Here is a 27,065-nt window from a genome sequence, read left to right on the forward strand (position 1 = left end):
GTCCAGAAAATAAACATATTCTGTTTAATCCTCGCTTCCTCAACATGACGTCATCTCTCAACGTCATTCTACGCATGGCTTTCCTTGCAAGTGAATGTGGATTTCAGTGTCCAAGAGAATTTGAGTGTGTGAGGCAATTATGATAAACAAAATGTCTGTTTCAGGCATTTCAAAACTGTGTTATGGCTTACCTAATATTTTGATTGATTGTCATTCAGAAGTGAAATTCTCTTGGACATAGGAGTAGCTAAATGACAACCAGGTTGGGATTCCAGTGAACAAATTTCTATATTGTCAGACAAATTCTCACTTCAGAGTGATGCCATCACTTTCAAAATTTACATTGGCCTATCTACCAATATGTGACTAAAACCTTTACCACAGAAACCATGACTATGCTCTTCCAGTGAACACAGGATTGCTCAAAAATTGGAAATGAGGAGGTTATTTATAGCCTGGGTAAAAAGAATGGGAAAATAGGCTATATAGTCAGCAAGGATGCATCCAGGTTTTTATTCATTCTTTGTGGATGACTCACCTCGTCTCAGACATGAATGTAAGAGTGTGCAGGGGCGCTACCTGCATCCTGAGCCTACCTGAAATGATCATGGAATGTACATGGGGACTGGAGCGGGTAGAAGGGGCCAGAGAGTAAAGCTTAGGAAATAATGGGAAACAACCTCTCTTGCGCATGTTGAGTGTAAAATAGCTTGTGGCCCACTGAATCCCTGGGTTGAAAACCAAGCTGACCTGACAACCAAAGAAAACTTCACTGGCCAATTTCATTATGTGTAGCAGTTTGTGGAACAATGATTGCCAGGATGAGGCAAGGATGTGAAGCACGGGAGGAGACTGGAGACGGCCTCTACTGTGCATGCTGAGGGCAGAAGCATCTTCGTCTTCAGCATCTTACTGTGTCCACAGGAGCACAGGGAGAACATGCAAACTCCACACACAGTGTGGAGAACATGCAAACTCCACACACAGTGGCCCTCAGCCGGGGTTCAGTACTTCCTTGCTTCGAGGCAAAGGCAGGATCACAATAAAGCTTCATTACTCTTTTACATCTTTTTGAATTTGACATATTTAGTGGCCTGACACAGCTGAGTTCCCCACATTATTTTGCATAGCAATCGTGCATGCTGAGTGCACTTCTGCCTATTGAAGCTCAGTGTAGAAAGCCAAGCTTCTCTAACAACCAAATAAAACCTTATTGATCATATTTTTGTGATCATTAATTTCATCCATTCATCCATTATGTATACCCTCAAAAATGTCATTAATAAAGCAAAACTTCCAACATGAAAGTAACAAGGCAAGACAGCATGTGAAATTTGAATGTATTTATTCAATTACTCTGCATAAATTGTGGCATCCTTCCACACTGAGAAATAGTATACAGTTACACAGTAATAGCATGTAAGTGAAATTTTAATGTAAAACACACTGGTCTTCTTTCAGATCCAGGTAAAGAAGTTCATTTTACATAGGTAATTACCATATTCTTAAAAACCAAATTTAAAAAGCCACTGAAAAATTCATTATATAAATGTCATTCCTTTGGAATATCTTTGAATCCCCAAGTGAAGATGAGAGAAAATGGGACGAAAATTCACGGAACATTAGGAGACATTTTAGACAACTTTACTTGCAATTTCATATACTGGATTAACAGTGACTGAATCTAGAGGTTCCTATCTCTGAGGTTCTATGGTATACATTTCCATTTGGAAAATACAGTGAATTCTCTAATTAGCAGTTTAATCATACATTAAAAACACACAATAATAATAATAATAATAATAAGAACAAGAACAACAATAACAAAAATAAACAACAACAATAATAATAATAATAATAATAACAATAATAATAATAATAATAATAATACAAACTAACCAGAATAATTAAAGCACAGATAGTATTATTGTAGATTTCCTACCCAAAAGACCATACCATTTTTCAGCATTTATTGTTTTTCCACATCAAAAAAAAATGCCCCAAAGTATGTTTTCGTTTCACTGTACCTGTCAACCAGGTCGATACGACTGACGTTCACACTAAGCTCGGTGTTGGATTCCAACAGGTAAATGCCAGAGGTGAACACAGACTTGCGGTACAGTCCAATGCAGGGCATGGACTCGTAGAGAGTCATGAGGGTGGACTCGGTGTAGCTGGGGATTCCGGCATACACCTCGGCCGCCAGGAGGATAGGTCCGCGCTTGGGATCGCAGACGGGTTCCTCTGGTTTCCTGAAGGTGATCTGCAGGTAGACGACGTAAAACCCTGTCGACTGGATGACGAGGGCCTGCTTCTTATTGTCATAGTGGAAACTGTCGGTGTGTGCCAGCCCGTCCTTCGGTTCCCATGCCAGGGTGTTCGTTTTGGTTGTTGGGCAAAGAGCAGCAGGGTCCAGAACTGACAAAAAAAAAAAAAAAAACAACCAGGTGAATTGACAGTGAAGGACATCCACAGTTTTAATGCGCAGCAAGTGAGTCTGATCAGCCCTTTTATGAACCTATTGTGCATTCCCATGACACCTTAGAAAAGCACACATTCAGTTTAATAACAGGAAACCCCACAACAAGGTACTGACATAATGTGAAGGAAACTGGAGATGCAGGTTTGAGTACAGGGAAAAGTAGGCAATTAAAAAAATTCTTCCTCTCAAGTTACTGCGGTACCAGGTGTTCCCATGACAGTTACTATTTTCAGCCTTAAAGTAGGCCACACAGTAGCACAAGTAGCACAAGCACAATTTTTATCTTTTTTTTTATCTTGAAAGCAACAAAGTTCTTATGCTGTTCAGTGGATTTTTGTATTGTTATTCAGAGACCATGTTTATTGTGTAGCACGGCATTGACCCTTTAACAAATCAGCAGTATCAAGATTTAGTGGGCTGCCAATCAGAAGTAAACTTACAGTGAATATGTCTACACATAATGGACACATAACGCGTCAGAGCTCCAGCCGCTGTGTTTAGAAACTAAAAGTTTTACATCAATAGGAAATTTCTATTATTCTCCTGTTTATGAACTTAGAAAACATAACTTTACATATTTACCTTGTGGCATTATCATTACTTTAAATAGAATAAAATTTTTTGATTGCATAGGGGCGTTCATTTTTGAGTACGCCATTGCAGTAATAACAGCATAGTTGTATTAATCAGTTGGTAGAGCCAATTACTATTCCCTCCGATTTTCCATTTTTCCACATTGGTTATCGCGGACCTAACTGCTCGCAGCAAGGCTAGTTAGCTGCACCACGACCACAAGCTACTCAACAGCTGCATGTTTAAGAGAAATTATCAAAAACAGCAAGTTTAAGGCATGTTGCCCACATGCTCACATTGAAAGATTCACCTGATAACGCAGATTTGAATTAAGAAGGTAGCATTTGCCAGTGGAATTAAACCTCAACATAATGCCCTTCATTTCATCTTTAGATATTGAGTGTGACGTGTGAGCAGTCACTCCTGCTCTTAGTTGCATGGTCCGAGCATTCACCTCTAGGTCTAGTTCTGCTGCTGCTGTTATAACTAATCACATTTTCCATTTATAACAAGCATCGTTATTAAAATGTACACTGTATATATTTTACATAATTGTGCACACTAATCTAAACAATTTCCTTCCTTCCTCTCACTCCACTCCTCACACACAGGCATGTGTAGAAACACTCAGTCACAGACAGTCATACAACGAATTACGAATATAAAAATATTATTATTATTATTGAGTTCCGTAGGTGAAAGCTCGCCTGCTACGTCATGCTGCAAAAATTAGATTTGAACTGGGAACACCAGCGAAGGGCTGCCTTCCAAATTCAAATCTGATTTTTGCAGCATGACATAGCAGGCAAACTTCAGCCTACTTAACTCGATGTAGCCACTGGCTTTGCGTGAATTGGATCATTAATAACAGAGCCATACTTGTCAGGTGTGCATGCGGGTTGTCACGTTGTTGGCGAAACTGTGAAAAACCTGTGAAGTAAAGAAAAACAAGATTAACACACTAATCTCATGCTCTATGTATGCATGGGAAACAACATGAGATGGGTTGGGGGGGGGGAGGAGTGAGGGCATTGAGTGTGCAACATTATTTGAAATTCAAGTTTTCCGCTACAGCCCTGTGTCTCTTTAGTTGTATGGTGTCCATGTGCGAAGGCCTTCGGTCAATCAAGCAAGTAGTTCTGCAATGTACTCTCCACCAGTGGTTTCCAAATTTCCTCCTGGGGACCCGCCGGGTATGCCTATTTTTGTTACATCCATTCATTTGTCATTTAAGGCTCCTGAAATCATATATTTAATTAAGTTTTACTGCTTTCTTTCCCTTTAACGTAAACACTGTGTAGGTTGCCGTTTGCATTCAACTCTTCAGGTTCCACAAATAGTTTATTTTCAGGTGCATACCCTTTCAGCAATAAGGAGTTATATAAATTGCTACTTCGTCACTACTATTTTTGAAAATAATAAATAATACCTACCGTATTCCCGAGTAGAATCCACATGCTGAAAAAAGACAAAAAAGTGACAAAAGCTAGATTTTAAAGAGCATAAACTAGCAGGTGAATTCAGGTATTAATGGACACCTTTTTGCCAATTCGTATTCCACAACCTCTGTCGCCACCAGGACAAATTATAATACAACATATTAAACATTTATGAAATCCTCAGGATGTTTCCTTAATATCCAAGAAGGAAAATTCTGATACCATTTTCCAAGGTAGGCAATAAATGACAATTCAAGCCTAACTCTGTCACATATAGACCAAAATGATTTAACTTTTTCTATATTCTATTTACTTTTGTTATTAATATTTAAGACAAATTATCATAGTATTAAGTATTTATTTATGCTCAACGTAGGTCTGTTGCTACCTTGTTGTACCAAGAAGATCTTTTCTTGAACTGAGATCAAATTACAGTAAAGTACAATAAAGTTTTTCATAATAACCTGCATTTGAGCTTATTGATTCAAATACTTTCTTTTTTTTAGAAAAACATTATACATTGCCAGCTCAGGTTGACCTGCCTGGTTTCTAAAGCAAATGGTCAACTCTGCCGTGCGCCTCTGTCAAATGACTGACAGTTCCAAACCGCTTCAATAACCACGGCTTCTGGCAGACGCTAGTCCGTACCTCATGGCATTGTCGTTTCAACACCTGTATGATCTTAAGCCTGTCTTAAGATTCCAGTGCCACCACACTGCCATTCAAAATTTACCTGAGGAGTCATCCGAAAAAAGAAGAAAACTGCTAAACTTGATATCAGTAGGAAAGCCATGGCGAGACGCGAGAGGCACTCCTGTCGCCTCGCTGCCCTACAGTGGTCGAGGAGTATCAGGACAGCGACGTTGTCCCCCGACTGAAGTCCGTTTATCTCCCCCTCTTCGCACTGGATCCCGTTGCTCTCGCTGCAAACTCGCACCATGTTCCAATGTTAAGTTCCCGCGTAACCAGCAAAACGCTTGAAGTTTAGAGGAACAGAAACAGTGGGGTCTCGTGCCGTTTGTATCCCACTCCATTCATATAAGCACAATTTATACCCGTGTCGAACCATAATCTATTTTTAGTACCACCTACGCACAATCGGTGTGTTTTCGCCGCGTTGCCCTCGCTGTTGCACTGATTAACCGTCTGGAAAGTCCCGCCGGATCCCAAGATATTGGTTGTTGTATTCCAAACCAGGACTCACAGGGCGAATCTTAGTAATGTGGGAGTGGCAGCGCATTGAATCACATGGGTGAGCAGAAAATGTGAGACGCCGATATAGCGAGTGAAAACTGTAAATTGTAGGATTCTCGGCGTAAGGATAAGGCGCAGCCTACCCACTCATCGCCGTCAGTCGGCTACATGTGATTATTTGAATGGGATTGATATAGTTTTGAACTCACGTAATTAACTAGCGGGATTAATGTTAAATCCGTAGAAATAACATAAACAATTGTCATATTCCAGGAGTTCACTTTGCCAAGTCCATATGATAAATATTTTTAAATTAAATTAATATTTTAAATACCTATAAACACAAGGAGAACTGAAATGCATCAAAGCAAAACAGAACACACAGATACTATCCCTATGCTGAGTATAGCAAACACGGATTTTATTAAACTGTAGATGATCCCATAAATAGAATACTGGCCAAGACAACACAGGTGATAGGCCAACAAATCACTTCTTATACTGTCAGTTAAAAGCTCCTTGATTTCCTTTATTTATTATTCATTTATTTATTATTCACCACTGGCCCAATTGTTGCGACTGCATTATTATAGAATGTTCTCATCTCCCGTAATCATCTGGCCACGTGAACACTTCACTTTACTTCTACGGATTCAATATTCTAAATAAGAACAAAAATGCATCAGTATGTTGAGAATTTGTTTATTTTTTGTTTATTATAAAAGGCATACAATATGCAAGTTGAAATTTGATATTGTTTTGCAACCTTGAAATTGTTTGAAAATAACGTTCGCCGAATTCGTGAATGTTTACATGTATTTGTTCTAAAATGTGTTCGGGGCCCTGTCACGAAGCAGGATTACTGAGTTTAGCTGGGTAACTGCGCTGAGTAAAACCTGGAACCTGTAGCATGGACTGCAGTAAAAAGACCTGTTCCGAGCTTTACTTTGCTAACTCAGTAATCCTGCTTCCTGAAATACCACAGGTTCTTTCTGGGTGTGGCGCAGTTTTCTGTGTGGGGAGGGATGGGTGTAGCTGTATACAGCGAAACAAAAACTGGCTTGCTCCAGAGGTAGAGTTAATAATGGAATTACTTTTCCTCGGCGGTCAGTTGTTGTTCGCAAATGGGATTAAAAGCAACGCAGAGTTGGCTTGTTTTCTGTTGGACGTGTAGCTGGCTACAATAAGGCCTTTCGCTGGAGTCTTACATTTTATAATTTAAAGTTCCAACGATAAAACCACTATTATGTTAAACGAAATTGAATTAATTAAGCAATAATCGAATATGCCTTCTTACTGTCGACACGGTCGCCCATTTCATGGTACTAACCATAAATCTGGCTGTCCAGCTCTACGTCAGGTGGGGAAACTTACTTGACTTAAGTGGGTGGGGGACGGAGGAGGAGACTTGTCTGATTGTAAAGACAGGCTTAAAAATCCTGTATAGTACGCCATTAAAAAGAAGACAAGCTAGTCCACCATACGCTTCCAATGTTTCTGAATGCCACCTAGTGGACTCGTGTTGAAACAAAAAACTGGCTAGGGAAGTAGTTTGAATTGACTTTAACCTAGGTGTATGTAAACATTTGACCTCAACTGTATCATAGCATCATGATGGTATTGTTAATGTGAATATAACATTAGCAAGCTTGGTTAATATGTCTGTAGTTAGCAAGCCCATATCAAGCTATGCACAGTACTAGCTATTAATAGTAGTGTGACTACAATTAATTATTGTATGGGACAAAAAGTGTCTCAATTTTTTTTTTTAAATCCCTGCGCACTTGGGCACTTAATAAATATTTAAGTATATATGCAAATTACGTTCCACGTCACAATACATCGCCAAAGTGTGTAAATACCCAAGCACACTTAGCTAAGTGTGGAAAAATGGGAATGACCATTGGGTTCTTGGTCACCTCCTTGACCAAGGCCCTTCTCCCCCGATTGCTCAGTTTGGCCAGGCTGCCAGCTCTAGGGAGAGTCCTGGTAGTTCCAAACTTCTTCCATTTAAGAGTGATGGAGGCCACTGTGTTCTTCGGGACCTTCAATGCTGCGCAATTTTTTTGTACCCTTCCCCAGATCTATACCTTGACAGAATCCTATCTCAGAGGTCTACAGACAATTCCTTTGATTTAATAGGTTGGTTTTTGCTCTGACGTGCACTGGCAACTGTGGGACCTTATATAGACAGGTGTGTGCCTTTCCAAATTATGTCCAATCAATTGAATTTACCACAGGTGGATTCCAATCAAGAAACATCTCAAGTATGATCAATGGAAACAGGATGCACCTGAGCTCAATTTTGTGTGTCATAGCAAAGGGTCTGAATACTTATGTAAATGTATAATAATTTCAGTTCTTTAAAAAAATAATTTGCAAAAATTTCTAAAAACCTGTTTGCACTTTGTCATTAGAGTGTATTGTGTGTAGATTAATGAGAATAAAAATGAATCTAATAAATTTTAGAATAAGGCTGTAATGTAACAAAATGTGTAAAAAGTGTGAATACTTTCTGAAGGCAGTATAAATGCCACAGCTAAAACAAAAACAGATACGGCCCTTGTTGCTCAGCTCTGTCCTAACATATGGAAGCAGTTCAAGATGTTGGGGTCCCTTCACGTTGGAACCGCCAACGCCAGCATTAGTAAAACGTCACCGTTTCCCTCTGATGCAACATCTCCCCGCCTTTTTATGCTGAGCCAAGTCCAGTCACGCACAGAAAAACTTGCCAAGTGCAAGTTTCTGCCTAGTCTCTGCAAGTTCCTGCAGTTGTTCCTCCGGTTTTGAGTTTATTAATAAAAGGAGGAGGCAAAAGAGATCTAGTCAGGTGGTGCGGTACAGTACACAGTTTCACAAAGGAGTCCAGTTTCAGTGCCCCACTTCCCCCTTATTCTCGATTGCTTCATAGACCCAAGGGTGAAACTACGTCTATCCTTGGTTTTACATCCACGCATAGAATGTTCTCCTTTCAGAGTAAGAATATGAAAATAAAACGACCTATTGCAAAATGCACGGCGTAGATGACAGCATGGCATTTTGCAACTTCCTGGCTTTCTGTTGCGTATTGCAGATCCAAGCCTCCTGCCATTTTAAGGATCAGCCCTCCGCGTGCTCAAGAGTGGTCAAAACATTCTTGGATATTTGGAGCTTGTGAGATAGGCTACCCAGAACAGTCATTTTATGCCCTCTTCGTACTGCAAGATATGCACATTAAAGCCACAGATATACTCCTGCCACTGAGCGTTTGTCTCGGGTTACCAGGTTGATTTCATAATACCAGTGCAAAGCGATTTAACCTGTTGTCTGAAAAGATGAGGCCCTGATGCTGCACAGCAAGGCAAAGCACTGTGTGAACATACAGTTTAAAACGATGCATTCAAACCCAATGCAAAAAGAAAAAAGAAAAGTTGTTGCCAAGTTGTTTCTTTACCACACTATGCCCTTGTTATGGCGTACTGCTGAAACTAAGCAGGCCTGGCCTTGGTTACTTGTTAGATGTGACATCCTGAGAAAACTAAACTGCAGGTAGTGGGCTAGTACATTACAATGTAATATAATATAATGCCAGTAGGGGGCATTCTTTCCTCAGGGCCTAAAGCTCCAGTACAGTAATATGGGTAGCTCTGCTTGGAAAGTGCTGATTTTTAAGATATCAAACTAAGGGCATCATAGATGGGTCTTTTGAAAGAGCAGGATTAGTTGGGGTCAGTATTCCCAAATAATCTCATGTTTTTATTTCATATTTTTTGTGTGATACACAATACATATCTCAATATTGATGGTGAAATTGGTTAATAAACAGGAAGGAAAAGGAGGAGTGTAAATGCATTAAAAATAACTAAGGAGCATTTCTTTAGAAAAATACAAATATTGGTGAAATTGTTTCCTTGTTGGGAGTTTTTGGTGAGATCATTAATAAACCACTGGATTAATATGGAGTTGGTCCACCTTTTTTGCTGTAACACCCTCTACAAGGCTTTATACTAGGTGTTGGAGCGTTGCTGCAGGGATTTGCTTACATTCAGTCAGAAAAGCATTAGTGAGGTCAGGCACTGACTGAGCCATTAGGCCTGGCTAGTTGGCTTTCCAATTGATTCCAGAAGTGTTGGATGGAGTTGAGTTTACATTACATATCATTTATTTGGCAGATGGTTTTATCCAAAGTGACGTACAATAAGTGCATTCCGAAGGTCATTGGAACAATTACAGAACACAGGTCCAATAAGGTAGAATACTCATTTTGCAACAGATGTTACTTCGGAGCTGTGATCCCTTCTGTTATCCTCTTTGCCACCTGTCTGAATATCGCAAATAATAATAACAATAATAACAATAATAACAATAATAACAATAATAACAATAATAACAATAACAACAATAGTAATAATAATAATAATAATAATAATAATAATAACACAAATGGTGGGTTGGCTGTCTGCTCTCAGGTAATAGATCATGGAAGTTGTGGCAGAGCGGGACAGAGGTAATTTCAGTGAGGAGGAAGGGGGAAAAAAGAACACAAAATAGTGATCTGAGAGGTGGAGGGGAGTAACCGTGAGGTTTGAGGTGGAGCTGGAAAACCAGACCCGGCTGATTGGCTGCCTTGTTCACCCTAGAGTGACTGCGAAAATCGCAAGTTTTAAGTGGGGGCGGAACATCTGGCTGGCCGTGCCAAAGCTGATGCAACTGAGCAGGATCACGGGGGTTCCCTGCTGGGAGAAGGGGGCGGGAAGAACGATTTCCAAGACTCTGAACTGACTCAGGCAGTGCCAACACCCATGTTGGATGTGTGAGGTGTGTAGGAGGAACAGTAGGCAGCGATGATGAAAACCCCTGCAGACATTAAAGTGACATCTGGTGGGCGTTCTGGTTTTAAGGTATGACGTAGAAGCTGAACTATAGAGAGCTTAGGGAAGCACAAATCGTGATGCAATCAGTACAGACTATCATGTTAAAGGCCATCAGGAAAGGCAATGTCAAAATTCCCCCAGTACTCCTGAAAATGAAAGCTGGCCCATGATATGGATTCTCATCCCAATCCACGTCTTTTTTTACATTTTTTAATTTTTTTACAGATTTATCGTGCTTTGCAAAGGTTATTACACCCTAGGACAATTGCTACTGTTTTTATCCATTTTATATTTTTATTCAAAACTTACATGCTGAAACTTACAATTATAAGGGTAAATTACTTGGAAGGATTTAAAATTAGTGACAGGGAGGAAAACAAGTTTATCTGACTCCATTAGCATGTAATGCGGATGTTTGTGCAAATACAGGCTTGCGTATACATGCATTGACTGGGGTGAGCTGAAATAGTGGCAAGACTTGTACCCCGGAAAGCAAGACGATCAACTGCTGCCAGGCATTCATGTAGGAAGCAGTGTAGTATAATGGCTAAGGAGTTGGTCGTGTAACCTAAAGGTCACGTGTTCGATTCCCCGGTAGGGCACTATCGTTGTACCCTTGAGCAAGGTACTTAACCTGCATTGCTCCAGTATACATCTAGCTGTATAACTGGATACAGTGTAAGTTGCTCTGGATAATAGCATCTGCTAAATGCCTGTAATGTAATGTCATGTAATTGATCACTGACACCAATGGCACCTTCATTCCTGGCAGGTAAAGGTGCTACTCATCCAAGAATCTTGCTTCCTTGTTTTCACATTATTTGCTGTTTAGATTTCCCCTATCATATCTGTTTGCATGTTACACTTTCCCCTGTATGTGTCGAAGGTGATGGCCCCTCTAATTATGATATTATACTTTGTTATGCTTTTCATATCCTCCTGTCATAGCCCATGCATTGGTTACAAATATTAATCAAATCAGCCTCAGAGCAAATACACCCACATACCCATCTTCAACACATACAAGCATTTAAACACCCAACCTGGGAACATACCTGAATTGGACACATATTATGGACACAGTTTTGTGATAACATAATCCACTCTTTCATACCATGGGAACCCCCTGAAGCCAGAGAACACAATCTATGGCCTGATTTTCTCAGACAGAAAGGGCGTCTTGCTTCACACGAAATCGGTTCTTTGCCACTAATTAAATCATGTTCAACAGATTTAATTAATGGCATAACATTTTCTTTTTCTCTTTAATTTAGGCCTTTACAGAAAATTGATAGCGTAGCGAGGGTTGAAATTTAATTTGGGCCCTGATATATTATGTCATCTATTTCAAGTTTTATTATATAACTTCACTTTTGGTGATTATTTTCTGATTTAAAGAAATGGCTAAAATTGAATTCACCTTCCTCATGTCAATGTCAGTTGTACTCTAATTCAACTAATTAATATATTCTTTAAACATAATTTCTGGTGCAATTTTAGAAATTGATGTAATATCCTGGATTAATTTTATTTCTTCTTTCTTTCTTTTTTCAATTCTATCCCAGTTTACACAAACGGTCTCAAGTGTGGTTGCATTTTACTCGAGATGATATTGACTACGCTCATTGCCACAAATGTAATTAATCAATTTCCAGTAAATTAGGTAATACGAGCAATTTGACCAAGAATCTGTCGACAAAAATAATATATATCTGCACAAATACGCCGTTTGACTGCTTTACTTGCAGTTCTCCATCTTACATGGTCCAGTCTTTGTCCACTGCAGGTACGTCATAAGTAGCCTAGTAGCCTACCAGAGCCATAAATGCAGAGTTTGCTAGGCTAATAAAGAATCATGTTTAGGTTGAACTTCTGAAAAAAAAAAAAAATCATGCTAAATTAAGTTCAGTGTTGTCTGTGGCAAAGGAATATATAAACATAGCCTAATGTTTTACTCTAGAATGGAGACAAAAAGGTGTGTGTTTGGATGTGGTTGCTCGTACTGATTTATAAATGGTTTCATTTACACACAGCTCTGCAATGCATGCAGATGTTCTGCATATCCAGGTCTGTCATGAACAAGTGTCAACAGTTTGAGACACTTAAATTTTGGGGATAAAAACCACCTAGCAACCCATACAATTTTCTCTTGATGTGAAATGTCCGTTCTAAACAGGAGCTGAAGGTCTGCCCTGGCATGTGAGCTTCCACTAATCCACTTCAGGTTCACTTCTGACCGAGAGGCTATACAAGGCCACAGCTGGCAGTCACGCTCAGTCCGATTGCCCCACCATCTCCATTCTCCATCAGAAAGCAGAATTAGCGAGGGAGCTGTGGGTGTGGCACACCCATATGAGCAGCCACAGCCCCCCCCCCCCCCCCCCCCCCCCCCCCCCCCCCCCGAGCACTCAGACATAGACACCAACTTCAGCCTAATTCATGAAAAAACTTTGTTTAGTGAATGTTGGCAAGTAACACTGTATATGTTTGCATTTAAAAAAAAGAGATAATATATTTTTATAATATAATATAAAATTTATTATTTTAATCACAGTTGACATTGAAATGTATTGTATTTTTTAAAAAATGAACTGACTCTTCCTTTGTTGTGCCAAGCGTGACACTCGATTTAACCCTCTAGGGCTGCCCTGTTGGTTTTGTTTGATGGCTACCGAAAGTATGACCCAGAGGAAAAAATATTTTGCTCAGGATAGTCCTTTCTTTCTTTAAGAAAGTAATAAGATCTCAATTGTAAATCTTTTTGAGATCACTTCAATCTGAATTGTTGCTCCTAAAACCCCCTCAGGAGAAAAGATGAGATAATGAGAGGATGAGTTTGAGACTTAGGATATTGGGATGAATGGATATTGAATTGAGATGCGGTTGTTTCTCATGAGGTCACTATGATAAAACTGAGACATATTTGAGAAGAATCATGAGATCCTAGGAGTCATAGCTGAGTTTTCTTTGAGCTCTTTCTCTGATCTCATGGCCCCATGTTCAGGAGACTTAAATTAGGCTTATTTAAGATCATTTAAAGATCTCTTGTTTTGATCAGAGTAAGACATAAATGAGATTATATGTGGTTGTTTCTCCTGAGTTGAATTTGAGAAGTAGGAGAAAAAGCCTTTGGTCTCGCCTTAGTATTAAAAATAGCTCATTTGTGTCTAGGAGAAATGAAAGAAACAATTATGAGATCTCTTCTTGGATTTTGTTTTCCTATGGGGAGTGAAACCAGACATCGTTGTGTCGTCTAGCCCGTGTAAGGATTTAGACATTCATCTAATTGTTCTCTGACGACCTTCTATCCAAGCAGGTATCTTATAAACTGTGTTTCTGCACCATGAAGAAAAGCTGAAAAATGTCTGCCTGGCATCAGTGGTTGATAGTCTTGCTGTCTGGGTTACAAGTCTTTCCACCCTCTATTTCTGCAGACCCCAGTCAACACACGTATACGCAAACCCGCATTCGCACAGGCATCCACATTACGGGTTAATGGAGTCAGGTTTTTCCTCTGTGTCACCGCGTCTAAATCCTTACACCGGGTAATGTTTCCTGCCTGCAAAAAGCCAGGCAGGCATCGTGTGTCAGGATAAATCTGGTGCACAAAAGCGAAGAGAAAGGGAAGAAAACCAAATTTCTTCAGTCGAGTTTCTCAGGGCGGGAGGCTGCACAAATGACAACCCCGTCCATGATGCTCCTTATGCTAATGACAGTGGCAATGGTCACTCTCACTCGCCCAGCGATCAACACTGTATTGTAACTGTGCGGTAGTGATAAAACAAGGGAGTTGGTTACTTGTTGGTAAACTAATGCAACTGATAGCCTAGGTTTTATCATACTGAGCCTGAACAGTAGCCTATTAACATTTCACAATATAGATGTGCTTACAAAATGGACACTATAAAAACTTGCTGTGATCACTGTCTAGCCACAAAGTGACAGCATGCCCTTTATTGAGCAATGCTTTTAGGATTTTCGGGTAGGGCTTTGCGCCTTGGGTAGGGTGGGGGCGGACACCATCGCCATGCTTCGCACCCAAATGTGACAGTTCAGCTCTGCCCCGCTTGTAACAAGTGGCACACTGTTCTATGAAGGTCTCAATGGGTTTTGAAGATCATTCCCTTCAAGTTAAAATCTTTGTCTGTAATGATTAAGCTGGTTTTACTTTGATATAATCTGAACATTTTAAAGAGTGAATAAAGAATACTATGGTGAGAGAAAAGGGAATTTCCAATACACAGAATTATTCATAAACTTGAGGACCCCTTGTGTCCTGCGGATAGGGGTACTGTTGTCCTGGAAGACACCACTCCCATCATTATAAAAATGTTACCTCATAGGATAAAGGTGATCAATAACTTTGTATTGATTTGCAGTGACTCTTCCCTCTAAGGGGAAAAGTGGACCCCAACCATGCCAGGAAAATACCCTCCAAAGCTTAACAGAGCCAAACCCTCTTGCTGTAGGGGTCAAACATTCAGGCCTGTACCGTTCTTTTGGTGTACGTGCACTCGCGCACTTGTCGAGAATATGAGGGATGATTCATCTGGCCAAATCACTTTTTTCACTTCTCTGTAGACTAGTGCCCATGGTTTTTGCACCACTGAACTCTCAAATTGCGTTCATCTTTGTAATAAGGGGTTTATACACGGAAACCCTATTATAACATCCTGTTCTGTGTAGTTGTCGACCGACTGTTCCTGCTGACACAGTTTGATCACGTCTTGCATTGACATTCTCAGTCACCTGAGCAAGAGTTTCTCTTCTGTTTTTCCTTACATATCCCACTAACATGTGAGCACCACAGTCATTGAATGTGTGCTTTCAACCACAATTTACGATCCTATTTACTGATGTCTATCTAGATCTAATTGCAGATGACATTTTAATAAAACTAGCCAGCTGAGCAGTCTTTGTGACTGAAGCTCCTGCCATCTGTGCCCAAATAATGAACCCTCTTTCAAAGGCACTTAGATCTTTTCCTCTAGCTATCTTAAACAAAAACCAAGGTCAACTGGGCCTGCTCAGCATTTTTATATGTGCCACAGAGCATGACAGGATGTTAATTGCTTAATTGTATCATGCAGTACACCAGTATGGAAGCATCTGCATGAATTATGTTTCTCTGCTCATTTGTTCAGGTTTTTTCTTTAATTTGTCACCCTTCTGTATATATCTGTAGATTGTTAATGTCTACTTAAAAAGGGCCAGACTGGTATTTTGGATATTAAAGCCCATTTACTACAAATGTCTTGCTAACAATTGCATCGGTGTTAAGAAGTCACCTATGTTTGAATTTAATTGGTAAAACAGTCTTTTCTCCATGGACTACTTTTTCTGGCGGCGAAACAATCTGTTGTGGTGGTGTCTTCAGGAAATATGTTGTGATTGACAGTTAGCAATGCGCAACATAATGAGAGAGAATGTCATTAAGTGGTTCAAAGTTCTGTCCTGTATTTATTTTTGTCTTCTTGCTCATCCAATCAAAGAGTGTTTCTGAGTGAGGAATGCTGCTATTCCCTAGCAATACAAATTCTAGTTTGGAAAATTTTGACTACTTCCCTACTTGGAAGTTAGCCAGGCAAGCTTGTTTTTTGTTTTCATATCAACTCTGCTTTAAAATGTATTATTAAGCAATGATATAGTAACTTTGACAAAAAATATAATGGACATCATAAAAAATACTGGTTACAAAGTCCAGACGGCTTACTGTTACTGAGACTGCAAATTAGTCACTACAGAGCGACACAAATTGTATCAGCGTGTGGCCAACCAGACATCTTAGTCATCACTAGTCTAAAACATAGGCACAAATGGGCATTTGCAGTCAACTCATTTGAAGGTCTTGAACTCTTTCTTTTGTGGTGAGGCGCTGGTGGGTTTTCTCTGGAAGCATTCTGAGTGTTTAGTCTAACTCCACTCACTGAATGCCGTTGTTACAATATTGTTCTTAAAAAAATAAAAATAAATTTAAATTTTTTCTCACTATTGTCCTTGTGTGATTTGAAATACACATTTGATTAGTACAGAGGAAAAACAATCAAATTTCACACAACTGTCCCAATACTTCTGCAATTAGCTGTATGTATTCCCTCCCTTTTGCCTCCAAAACAGCCTGAATTCTTAGTGGCATGGATTCCACAAGCTATGGAAAACATTCACTTTCTAGTATATCTAAACAGTAATCTAGTCAAATAATACTAAAATTAATACTTTGTGATTGAAAAAGATGAATGTAAACCGACAATCAGGATAACAAGTTTCAATAACATGTACGATAATATAGCATGTTTACATTGTTAGATGCGTTGCCTGACAAGCGATAAGACATGTTTCATGAAAACAGAAAGCCAGTGTTTTCCCCACAATAATTAAACCAGTTTATCCAGCTTCGAGAAGTGGGAGCCAAATTTGATAGGCTGATGTAATTAACTTTACCATACATTTTTACGAATGGAAAGATGCTGGAGAGTTTAGTGGTTGCATTGTTATTTGTAACTGCACCAAACTGATTTTTGTGCAGTTAAAAATACCAAACCAAACTAGTCCAACCTGATATATGAGGTTTCCTCTCCTTCGCAGAGAGATACTTATGTGCCCCACAGAGAAGGTACACGTCAGTTTTACTGTTTGTCTCTCTCTCTCACAGAAATGTGATGGAAAGTCCTGTGTTGCCTGACAAGCGATAAGACATGTTTTATGAAAACAGAAAGCCAGTGTTTTCCCACAATAATTAAACCAGTTGATCCAGCTTAGAGAAGTGGGAGCCAAATTTGAAAGGCTGATGTAATTAACATTACATAATTAACATTACATACATTTTTACGAATGGAAAGATGCTGGAGGGTTTCGTGGTTGCATTGTTATTTTTAACTGCACAAAACTGATTTTTGGGAAGGATGAGAAATCCCCAAACCAAACTAGTCCAACCTGATATATGAGGTTTCCTCTCCTTCGCAGAGAGATACTTATGTGCCCCACAGAGAAGGTACACGTCAGTTTTACTGTTTGTCTCTCTCTCACAGAAATGTGATGGAACATCCTGATGCCCACAGATCAAAGGAATATGAATAAAAAAATAAATAAAAAGAAAGATAGAGAAATGAATAAATCTGGTTTTTCAAGGATGTATGGTCACTCATTTGAGTATCAGCTTTGGTGGAGGTATGGCTTTTTCAAAACAGACAGAAATCTGGAAAATGTACAATTGAAAATTTGTATTATTATTATTGAATTATAATTTAAAAACACTGCTGACCATTTGCGGAGTTATTCAGCTGTTCACAGTTCAGGCTATACATTTTTTTAATTTTTTTTACTTTTTATTTAACCTTTATTTAACCAGGTTAGTCTCATTGAGATTGGAAATCTCTTTTTCAAGAGAGACCTGGCCAAGAAAGCAGGAAAACAAAATTTAAACATTTAACACACTATAAAAGCAGACAAACAGCAATGTTCAAAGTTTCACAATCTGGTTAACATGAGTAATCTGTAGTGCAGGGGTGGCCAACCCAGGTCCTGGAGAGCCGCAGGGACTGCTGGCTTTTGTTTTTACTCGGCACTTAATTGATCAATTAAAGCAGTTGATTACATAGTTAACTCATCTCACCTGGTTTATTTTGTGTAAGTGGTTGTTGTATTTAAGGTCAAAACAAAAACCCGCAGACCCTGCGGCTCCCCAGGACCGGAGTTGGCCACCCCTGCTGTAGTGCAACTAAGGGTCAAAACAATTACAATTTTCAGGCTAAGAGTCTCAATAATCCATCAAACTCTTGTGATCATTCTCAGAGGGAGAAAAAACCAGAAAGATCACTGGTGCTCCAGGACCAGGTTTGTCTACTCCTGTCATGGTTCTGTGTTCCGGTCTGTGTTTCCCTTGTTGGGCCGCCAGATGGCGGCACTTCTGTTTTGTGTCCTGCGCCCCTTGTCTAATTGTATTATTGGTTTCAATTGTTCAATTATTGGTTTTTGGTTGTCTCGTTTTCCCTTCCCTCTCTGTGGCCTGATTGTGCATTGTGCCCTGCTGTGTCTCGTCAGTGTCTTGTCTATTTAAGTCTTCTTCTTCACTGACTCAGGTGCTGTTTCCTTGTGTTTTCGCTTGTGTTTCCATGTGTCTTGCCTGAGCGTTTCCCCGTACCTGTTTTTGTCCACCTGTTTCTGTCCTGCTCGTTTAGCTTCTTGTTGGATTCTCTGTTTTCTGTTTTTTTTTTAGTTTTTTGTGTAATTAAAGTCTGTGTTTTTGAACTTGTTTTGGAGTTCTTGGGGTTTTCCCCCCTCTGCGTTTGGGTCCTAACCCCCACGTACCGTGACAACTCCTGTAGTAGGGAGCTGATTGTTGAAAACTCAAGATGGAAGTCGAGTGTCAAAGAGTTGTTTTCAAATTTCAGTTAATTTGGGAACATAATGCCTACGTACTGAGGCTGAATATAAAACAGGTGGCTGAAAGACCTAGGTTTATACTGGAGCCAACTACACTGGCACTTGTTAGCAATGTCTCTCAACAAGACCAGGAAGTGAGCTTCAAAAATGAAGACCGTTTCTGGCTGCTTTTATATTCAGGTCAAAACCTTTACAAATGAGTTTTACAATGCAATTGGTTGTTCTACTTTCATTGTATATGGAGGGTGGTTAGGGATAAAACCTTTACATAGGCTGTGTACTTTAGAATGTGACTGGTTTTGCTACTTTCATTCTGTGCTGCCACTAGTTTTTCTGCTTTACTCAGCCACTTGCGTTGTGCAATGCAATTGGTTTGGCGACTTGCTGAGCTACAGTAGAGCTGCTCAGTGGCCAACAATAGAGGATTGTGGTTGTACTGGGCAGCTGCCAGGTGTGAATGTGTATGAGTGTGAAGCAGGGCGTTCCTGCAAAAGATCATCCATGCTCAGCGAACCTACCCTGGGTAAATAAAGGTTAAATAAAACATTAAAATAAATAAGCTACTTGCTGAGCTACCTGCTGAACTATTTGCTCATCTACATGTGAAGCTAACTGCGGAGCTAGTTGTGAGTGACCTAGCGAATGACACAGCAAATGACATAGTGAATTGTTTTGCTAATGGCCGCAAGTTCCTATACACCAGGGGTGGCCAACTCCGGTCCTGGGGAGCCGCAGGGTCTGCGGGTTTTTGTTTTGACCTTAAATACAACAACCACTTACACAAAATAAACCAGGTGAGATGAGTTAACTATGTAATCAACTGCTTTAATTGATCAATTAAGTGCCGAGTAAAAACAAAAGCCAGCAGACCCTGCGGCTCTCCTGGACCTGGGTTGGCCACCCCTGCTATACACTATGCATTACATTACATTACATTCATTTGGCAGACGCTTTTATCCAAAGCGACGTACAAAAAAAAAGTGCATTTCATGGTCGTAGATAACTGCTGACCACGGGTTCAGTAAGGTACAATACTTATTTTGTACAGCTATTTCTAGCCGAGAACAATGAACACTATTCTGGCCTAACATCTGCAGAGCCAACTAAGCAGAAGAATAAGCTACAGTATTAGGACAAAGACAAATACAAATTACCAAGAAGTGCAGGGATGGGGCAACATGTAACAAGTGACAGGAAAAAGGGTTTTTTTATTTATTTTTTTTATTTTTTTATTATTTTTATTTTTTTTTATTATAAAAGAGTTAAATATACAGCGTGGTGGTGGTTAGTCTAGGTATAGTCTGAAGAGATGAGTCTTCAGGCCACGGCGGAAGATGGGTAGTGAGGGGGAGGTTCGGAGAGGAACGGGGAGTTCGTTCCACCACTGGGGAGCTAGGGTGGAGAAGCTCTGTGATCCCTTTGGGCGGGTGGGAGGGGTTACAAGGCGCCCTGCTGCCACAGAGCAGAGTGGTCGAGCAGGCACATAGAATTGAGTCATGTCCTGCAAGTAGATGGGGACTGTCCTGTTGGCAGCAGTGTAGGCAAGGGTCAGGGCTTTGAACCGGATCCTGGCAGCGAACGGTAGCCAGTGAAGTGATCGCAGCACTTTCATTGCCTGAAATGCTTCTGAGTCATCACTATAATAGCTTGCCATTGGCTGGCTCTGTACTGGGCAGAAGTTATACTGTCCATACCAAGTTGTTGCTTGAGCATGACGGATCCCATTGGCTATACTGGGGGACTGCTTGGCCAGTACTGGTCAGAGAACTGTGTAGGTGGGCTCATCTGGTTTCAGAGAATGTATAGAAGGGAATAACAACATGCCTTTGTACACCGTACTTTTGGCATGTATGCAAAGGCAAAACAGACAATGATAATTCATCTGTAGAATTGCTAAGTGAACTATGGAAATTCTATTGATATCTCTTTAGGACATTTTTGGAACTAAAAACTACTATGGGTTTGTTTGCTGGACCCTTGCCATGATAAGGATACTGACTTTACCATGGTTCATGTTGTCTGTGGATTTCCAAAATGAATATCACGTGAGGACACCCCAAGCTTGTGTTCCTTCCCCACATTACAAAATAAGGAACTGTTGCAGATTTTCTGGCAACACAGTCATGTTGCGAACCTCCCATTCCACCTCAATACAAAGGTGCTCTACTGGATTGAGATCTGGGGACTGTGCAGGCCATTGGAGTAAACTGAAGTTAATGGCACTGTTACAAGGATGGTCGGTTGGTGGATTTTACAGTGAACTTTGGTAATGAGACTGGGTTGTTGTGGGTTGTTTTATGTAGGCTACAAAAGTGCCCCCAACTATTATACCAACATTTCTATACATATACCCCAAAAACCACATCAGCACATTGATTGTACCTATGCAAGGACACCTACCGACTGACAGCTAATGACCTGTTTATATACCCTACATTATTCAGACTATACCATTTGCAAACTAAATATTCAATTATCTCACAGAAAAATGACAGCATATTTTTACACATAGAAATCATTATACATAGGCTATTTTATCAGTTGCTACTTTACATCTAATAATCACATATCTGATTGGGTACGAGAAAATATTACCGACTACACATTACAGTCTCCCCCCGTCTAAAATAGCCAATTGTCTAGCGCTTCCAATAAAATTGCACAGAATCGTGACATTCGGATTAGGCTACGTCATTCCAGTTTGAATATGGAACAAACGGAACAAACTGCGGTTAGTAGCAAGTCCTAACATTGCGTTAATTAAACGTGGTTTACTAAAATAAATCTATTTAATGTTTGAAACCAAATTTGTATGTTTAAGTTATCTGCAGTACAATATGGAGGTGAATAGGTGTGCAATAGTGAATGTGTTTGAGTTGACGAACCGGCAAACATTAATGGTGCGCCTACTGCACATTCCCCAAACTACTACCATACTACTTCCCCAAAAGCTGCCATAAGCACATATACAGTTAAAACCCGATCGCTTAAAAAAAAAAAAGTGTCCTAGCAGCAATGTTGGGGACTAGTGAACTACATATAATTAAACTAGTAGGCTAGTCTACATTTAGCAGTAGCTTGCTGGTAGTTCAGCTACATTCATATTTGCATAGTGATTCAAGTAGTTAAATTACTTTTTTTTGCCATTTTTGTGTAGTTAACTACTGAAACTACAAACAATTTTGGGCCATAAAAGGAATGATTTTTTATTTTTATTTTACCTTTGCTTCTCTACTGTAACTGAACCCCCTTTGACCAGCCCCGCCCCGCCCCCTTTTGCTTTTATCCTGACTGCTGTGAAGGCGTGCCCATTCGTCAGGCAGCCACCGCCACACACTTGACCTTTGTGTAGTGCATGTGCAAAAGGGCGGGCGTTGCTAAGTGCTCACACAGCGACAGCGTCATCATGTATAAACCTCCCGAATCTCAGTCTGAGAGAATCACTATGGCCATACTTAGGCAAATACAAAACCTACGTTTTTACTTGTGAGCTATGCAAGCCGAGAGTAAATACACTCTCTACAAAGACGTCAAACGCAAATCTAAGAACACATATGAAGGTGAGTGTATTAACATTGACTTTGCTAGCCAATGTAGCGAAGTTTAGATAAGTTAGCCACATTGTAATGTTAGCCTACATACAGGCAAGTGATTCAATTCAGTGAACGTTAACGTTGGTCTAATTAAATAAAGTCTGTATCGTTAGTTCGTCTGACAACAATTATGTTCAATAACTAACATGTCGCTAACCAGCTAATGTCAGGTTTACTGACATTAAGCTAACATTAGCTAACGTTAGCTGACCTAGTCATACTATTCTCATGATGTGTTTTCCCGCCCATACAATATGGCGCAGTGTAAGGGACCGGTCTTTCATGATAATCACCTACTATTTGATTACAATCACCTGTGTTTGCTGACCAAGGTGTCTGCAATCAATCCAACACTATGAATAGCTTAGCCAGATTCATTCAAATGAAGGTCTGGCTAGGCTGAGGTTGGCTTGCTGTTCTTTTGCCACTTACGGTTAATATTGTAACAGCATACAATTTTATTTAAATTAAAAAAAAATTAACAAAACATTTTTTTTTTTTTTCTAAGTAGCTTTAATAAACCAAACTAGATTTCTCCGTAGGGTAGCTTTGCTGTAGTTCAACTTATTCCAGTGCAAAGTAATTGGTAGCTTGCAAAGCTATGCTACCCCAACACTGCCTAGCACGAATGCAGTGTTCGCTCCGGTACACTGACGTTCATGCAACCAGCTTGCAGTGGTGCGTGCTTTGTGATAGGGGGCAGTATCCTGCCTGTACCGCCTGGACCACTGCAACTCGCTGCTGGCTGGTCTGCCAGCATCCACCATCAGACCCCTGCAGCTCATCCAGCTGCAGTGCGTCTGGTCTACAACCTCCCCAGACATTCCCATGTCACCCCCCTGCTCACTGACCTCCACTGGCTGCCTGTTATGGCTCGCATCAAATTTAAGACCTTGGTGCTTGCATACCAGGCAGCTAAGGGGTCAGCACCAGGATACATCCAGAGGATCATCAGACCCTACACACCAGCCAGACCTCTCCGTTCTGCCACCTCTGGACGCTTGGCACCTCCCCCTCTTCGTGTCTGTACTTCCCGCTCGCGTCTGCTGTCTGTCCTGGCCCCTTGCTGGTGGAATGACCTCCCCGTGGCGGTCAGAACAGCAGAGAATCTGACTACCTTCAAACGCAGACTAAAGACTCATCTCTTCAGGCTGCACCTCTCCCCACCCCTCCCTAGCCTATAGTTTAGCTCAATGTACCTAGTTAGGCTAATACGATCACGTTAGTTTTTATTTGGCAGAATTGTTTTTGTCTGATTCTGATTAGGCAAATGTGATTTCAGTGCTAGTTTGTACTTGGCAGGATTGTTTGTTTGTTTGCTGAACAGGGTACCCTACAGGGTTGGAGTCCTGATCTATGTGGTCACTTCTGGCACTACGATCTTTACTTCACTCTAGTGTGTTTCTTGTGCACCTCTGCACCTTGAACTAAGGCACTGCTAAATGCCTGTAATGTAATGTAATGTAATGTAATGAGTATTTGTGGCCTTTTTTATTAGCTTGAATGAGTCCATTCTCCTCTGATCTCTCTGATTAACAAGGTGTTTTTGCCCGCAGAACTGGCCCTCACTCTAGAGGCTGTAGTGCGCGAAAATCCCGAGAGGGCAGCTGTTTTTGATATGCTGGAACAACCACATCCAGCACGAAAATTGCTTCGCTCACGCTCCACACTAAAGAGCATGTGTGCCTAAAAGTGGTCAATGAGGGTATGTTTATGTTTGAATGAAATCCATGTCTAAGTAAATATTTTAATGTCACCACATTGGTAGCTCGCTGCTAATGAAATGTAAATACCGTATAAGTGTCATTAAAATAGAATCCTATCAGCATGTAAACCAAAACTGACACTTATGGCAGGATTTGCCGCTTCCCTGTTTTAATGTGTTCTGTGTTTTATGAAAGCTGCATTCCAAATGCATTATTGCCATCCCCTTTGTCACATTGTTTTTCTTTAGAACAACAGAATTAACCGTGCTTGGATTCTTAATGCAGATATGCTATGAATCTATGTTTTTATGTATCTATGTATTTATGTGAGGCTGCAAAGCAAAGCTATGAAAACAAATTTCCCCTGTATTGTATATCATATTTGAATTTCTGACGCATAATGTTAGAAGGTGGATGTGTTCATAACTTGATAGAATGTCATCTGAAAACGTGTGAAAGTGTTCATCCGCCCATGCATTTTCACAAAACTAAAAAAAAAAAGGTTAGTTTTAGTTGCTTAATACCTCTGAATTGCAGTGGGAGGAAACAGCAGAAGTAAGGTGTTACAACTTATAGCTGTCTCGAAAATAATGTTTCCGTTTCCTAATCCTATTTTAGTAATTTACGTCTATGCCTCGGTTTTCTGAGAAAGTGATCTCGTTTTTTCATGCCTCGCGTGCGTCAGAAGCCCACAGAGTCCACGCGCAACAGGCAAATGTGCAGTTGTTCAGTCCAACACTGCCTGCTTTCGCCACAAGAACGAAAGTAGGCCTAAGGTAGCAGTGCGTATGTTTCCTACAAAGCTACAAGGAATTTTGGTATGATCAGGAGAATAAAACATGTTTTGTCAAACCAAATTTTGCTGGATCTACATCACTGTATCTTTTCGTTTGTTAATACAATGGTAATACAGTTTGGGCTAGCACCTATAAAACTTGCCTTAATACTATTTTCCTATGGCAGAAGTACAGACAGTTATCCCTTATTTCATATTATTTACCAGCATACTGTGTCGGTTACAGCATTTTACAGAAATAGCTGTTTTTGTGCCCCCCATGATCATCTGTGCAAAAGTTTACTGATGACTGACAGATATTAACTTTTACTCTGGTGTTTCCTTTTGCCTGGATTGTTCACACACAAAAAAGTGGCGAGTGTCTTGTCTTGATTTTAGGCTTTGTTTTCATTTTTGGAGATGCATTGCATTTGGAGTCGGAGGCATACACCATCTGGAAGACCAGTAGACTAACTATGGCTGAAAAACAACAAATCTGTAAGTTTAGAGGACAAACAAATTAATTAAGAAGGATAGCACAGAAACTGGGTATATCAAGCATTTAAGGAAAGCTCTGAAAAAGAATGAAACCACTTGTGGACTCAGAAATAAGCACTGGTTGGCCAAGGACAACAGCTGCCGTTGATAACCGATTAATCCGAAGAGCTGTGAAGAAAACACCTAAAACAGTCTGTGATGTCAGCAGTAGTATCCAGAGGGCGGGGGTGAAAATAGCATAAGGCGCCGTACACAGGAGGCTTTGCATGCAGAATTACACGGGCTACACCACAACATTCAAACCACATCAGGCGCAAGAATGAAAAAGCCAGTTTAGAATTTGCCACAATATACAGAGTTGAGCCTGAAGAGTTCTGGAACAAAGTTTTATGGACAGAGGAGGCCAAAGTATAAACCCTCACCAACAAAATGGAAATCCGAAAGTGCAAAGAAAAGAAGGGGCAGGCCATGATCTAAAGCTCCCCGCCCTCATCTGTGAAATATGCAGGAGGTAGCGTCGTGACTCGGCATGTGTGGCTGTTTCTGGAACAGGCTCGCTTGTCTGTATTGATGATGTAATGGAGGACGGCAGCAGTAGGATGAATTTGGAAGTGTGCTGACAGGTTTTGTCTGGCAATGTGCGAAGAAATTCCTCCTCGAACCTCATTGTCTGGTGCTTTATGCTGCAACAAGTCAGTGGCGCCAAACACACTGCATGCTCAACCAAAGCATTCATCAATGCGAAAAAGTGGAAGGTTTTGGACTGAGTCAGTCACCCGATTTACTTCCAATTGAGGGTGCATTTCACTTGCTGAAGAGGAGACTGGAGACAGAAACCTACAAACTAAAACTAACTAAAAGCAACTAAAAGCAGCTGCGGTAAAGACCTGGAAAGGCGTTTCCAAAGAAGATACCAAACTATTGGTGATGTCCTTGGGCTGTATACTTGATGAAGTTATTGCATTTAAGGCCTATGCAACAAAATATTTGACTTTATTGCTTTAATTTACTTTTAAGTTAATCCGTTAACTTAATTTTGCACAGCTGAAAATGGGGGGACTCAACACAAAAACAGCTGTTTCTGTAAAATGGCAAATCATATGCATGTAAATACCCTGAAATATAAGCTAATTGTCTGTACTTTTGTCTTATATTCATCATTTCATCACAAGTCCAAATGCCTTAAGCATAGAACAAAAAGAACAAATTTTCCTATAATTTTTGGAAGGGACTGTATATATGTTTTCCTATTTTTGCAACAATCCACTCCCAGTTTCTTTTAATAACTTCCTCTATATCAACCCTCATATCAATTCTTATGGTACTCGATCTACTAATCTTCTATGCAGAAATTTCTATTGAACCAGTCTTGCCCAGTTTACAATCAGGTACAGAGACCCAGTAGTATGGAACATCCTTACCACACCACTTCATAGTTACATTACATTACAGGCATTTAGCAGATGCTCTTATCCAGAAACAACTTTTATATAGCATTTACATTGTATCCATTTATACGGCTGGATATATACTGAAATAATGCAGGTTAAGTACCTTGCTCAAGGGTACA

The 27,065-nt window shown here is 40.2% G+C and overlaps 1 protein-coding gene across 1 annotated transcript; it reads right to left on the reverse strand.

The window, feature by feature from the left end:
* Positions 1-1,328: 1,328 nt before the first annotated feature.
* On the reverse strand, positions 1,329-5,721 carry LOC118212791 (tumor necrosis factor ligand superfamily member 15-like). Its single transcript, XM_035391091.1, has 4 exons — positions 5,228-5,721; positions 4,489-4,513; positions 3,935-3,985; positions 1,329-2,418 (listed from the first exon to the last, which is right to left on the reverse strand). The coding sequence occupies exons 1-4, from the start codon at positions 5,432-5,434 to the stop codon at positions 1,970-1,972; spliced, it is 732 nt and encodes a 243-aa protein (XP_035246982.1). The 5' UTR covers positions 5,435-5,721; the 3' UTR covers positions 1,329-1,969.
* Between the last annotated feature and the right edge of the window lie 21,344 nt (positions 5,722-27,065).

Source organism: Anguilla anguilla, chromosome 14 (assembly GCF_013347855.1).
Source record: "Anguilla anguilla isolate fAngAng1 chromosome 14, fAngAng1.pri, whole genome shotgun sequence".
Classification (NCBI taxonomy): Eukaryota; Metazoa; Chordata; class Actinopteri; order Anguilliformes; family Anguillidae; genus Anguilla; species Anguilla anguilla.

Bases quoted from the DNA above. Each gene is read 5' to 3' on its own strand.
- LOC118212791 (XM_035391091.1), bottom strand. From the start codon at position 5,434: ATGGTGCGAGTTTGCAGCGAGAGCAACGGGATCCAGTGCGAAGAGGGG. The intron at 3,986-4,488 runs GTAGGTATTATT...TTTACTTCACAG, and splicing joins GGATTCTACTCGGGAATACG to GTTTTTCACAGTTTCGCCAA. The intron at 2,419-3,934 runs GTATGGCTCTGT...TTTTTTTGTCAG, and splicing joins CCCGCATGCACACCTGACAA to TTCTGGACCCTGCTGCTCTT.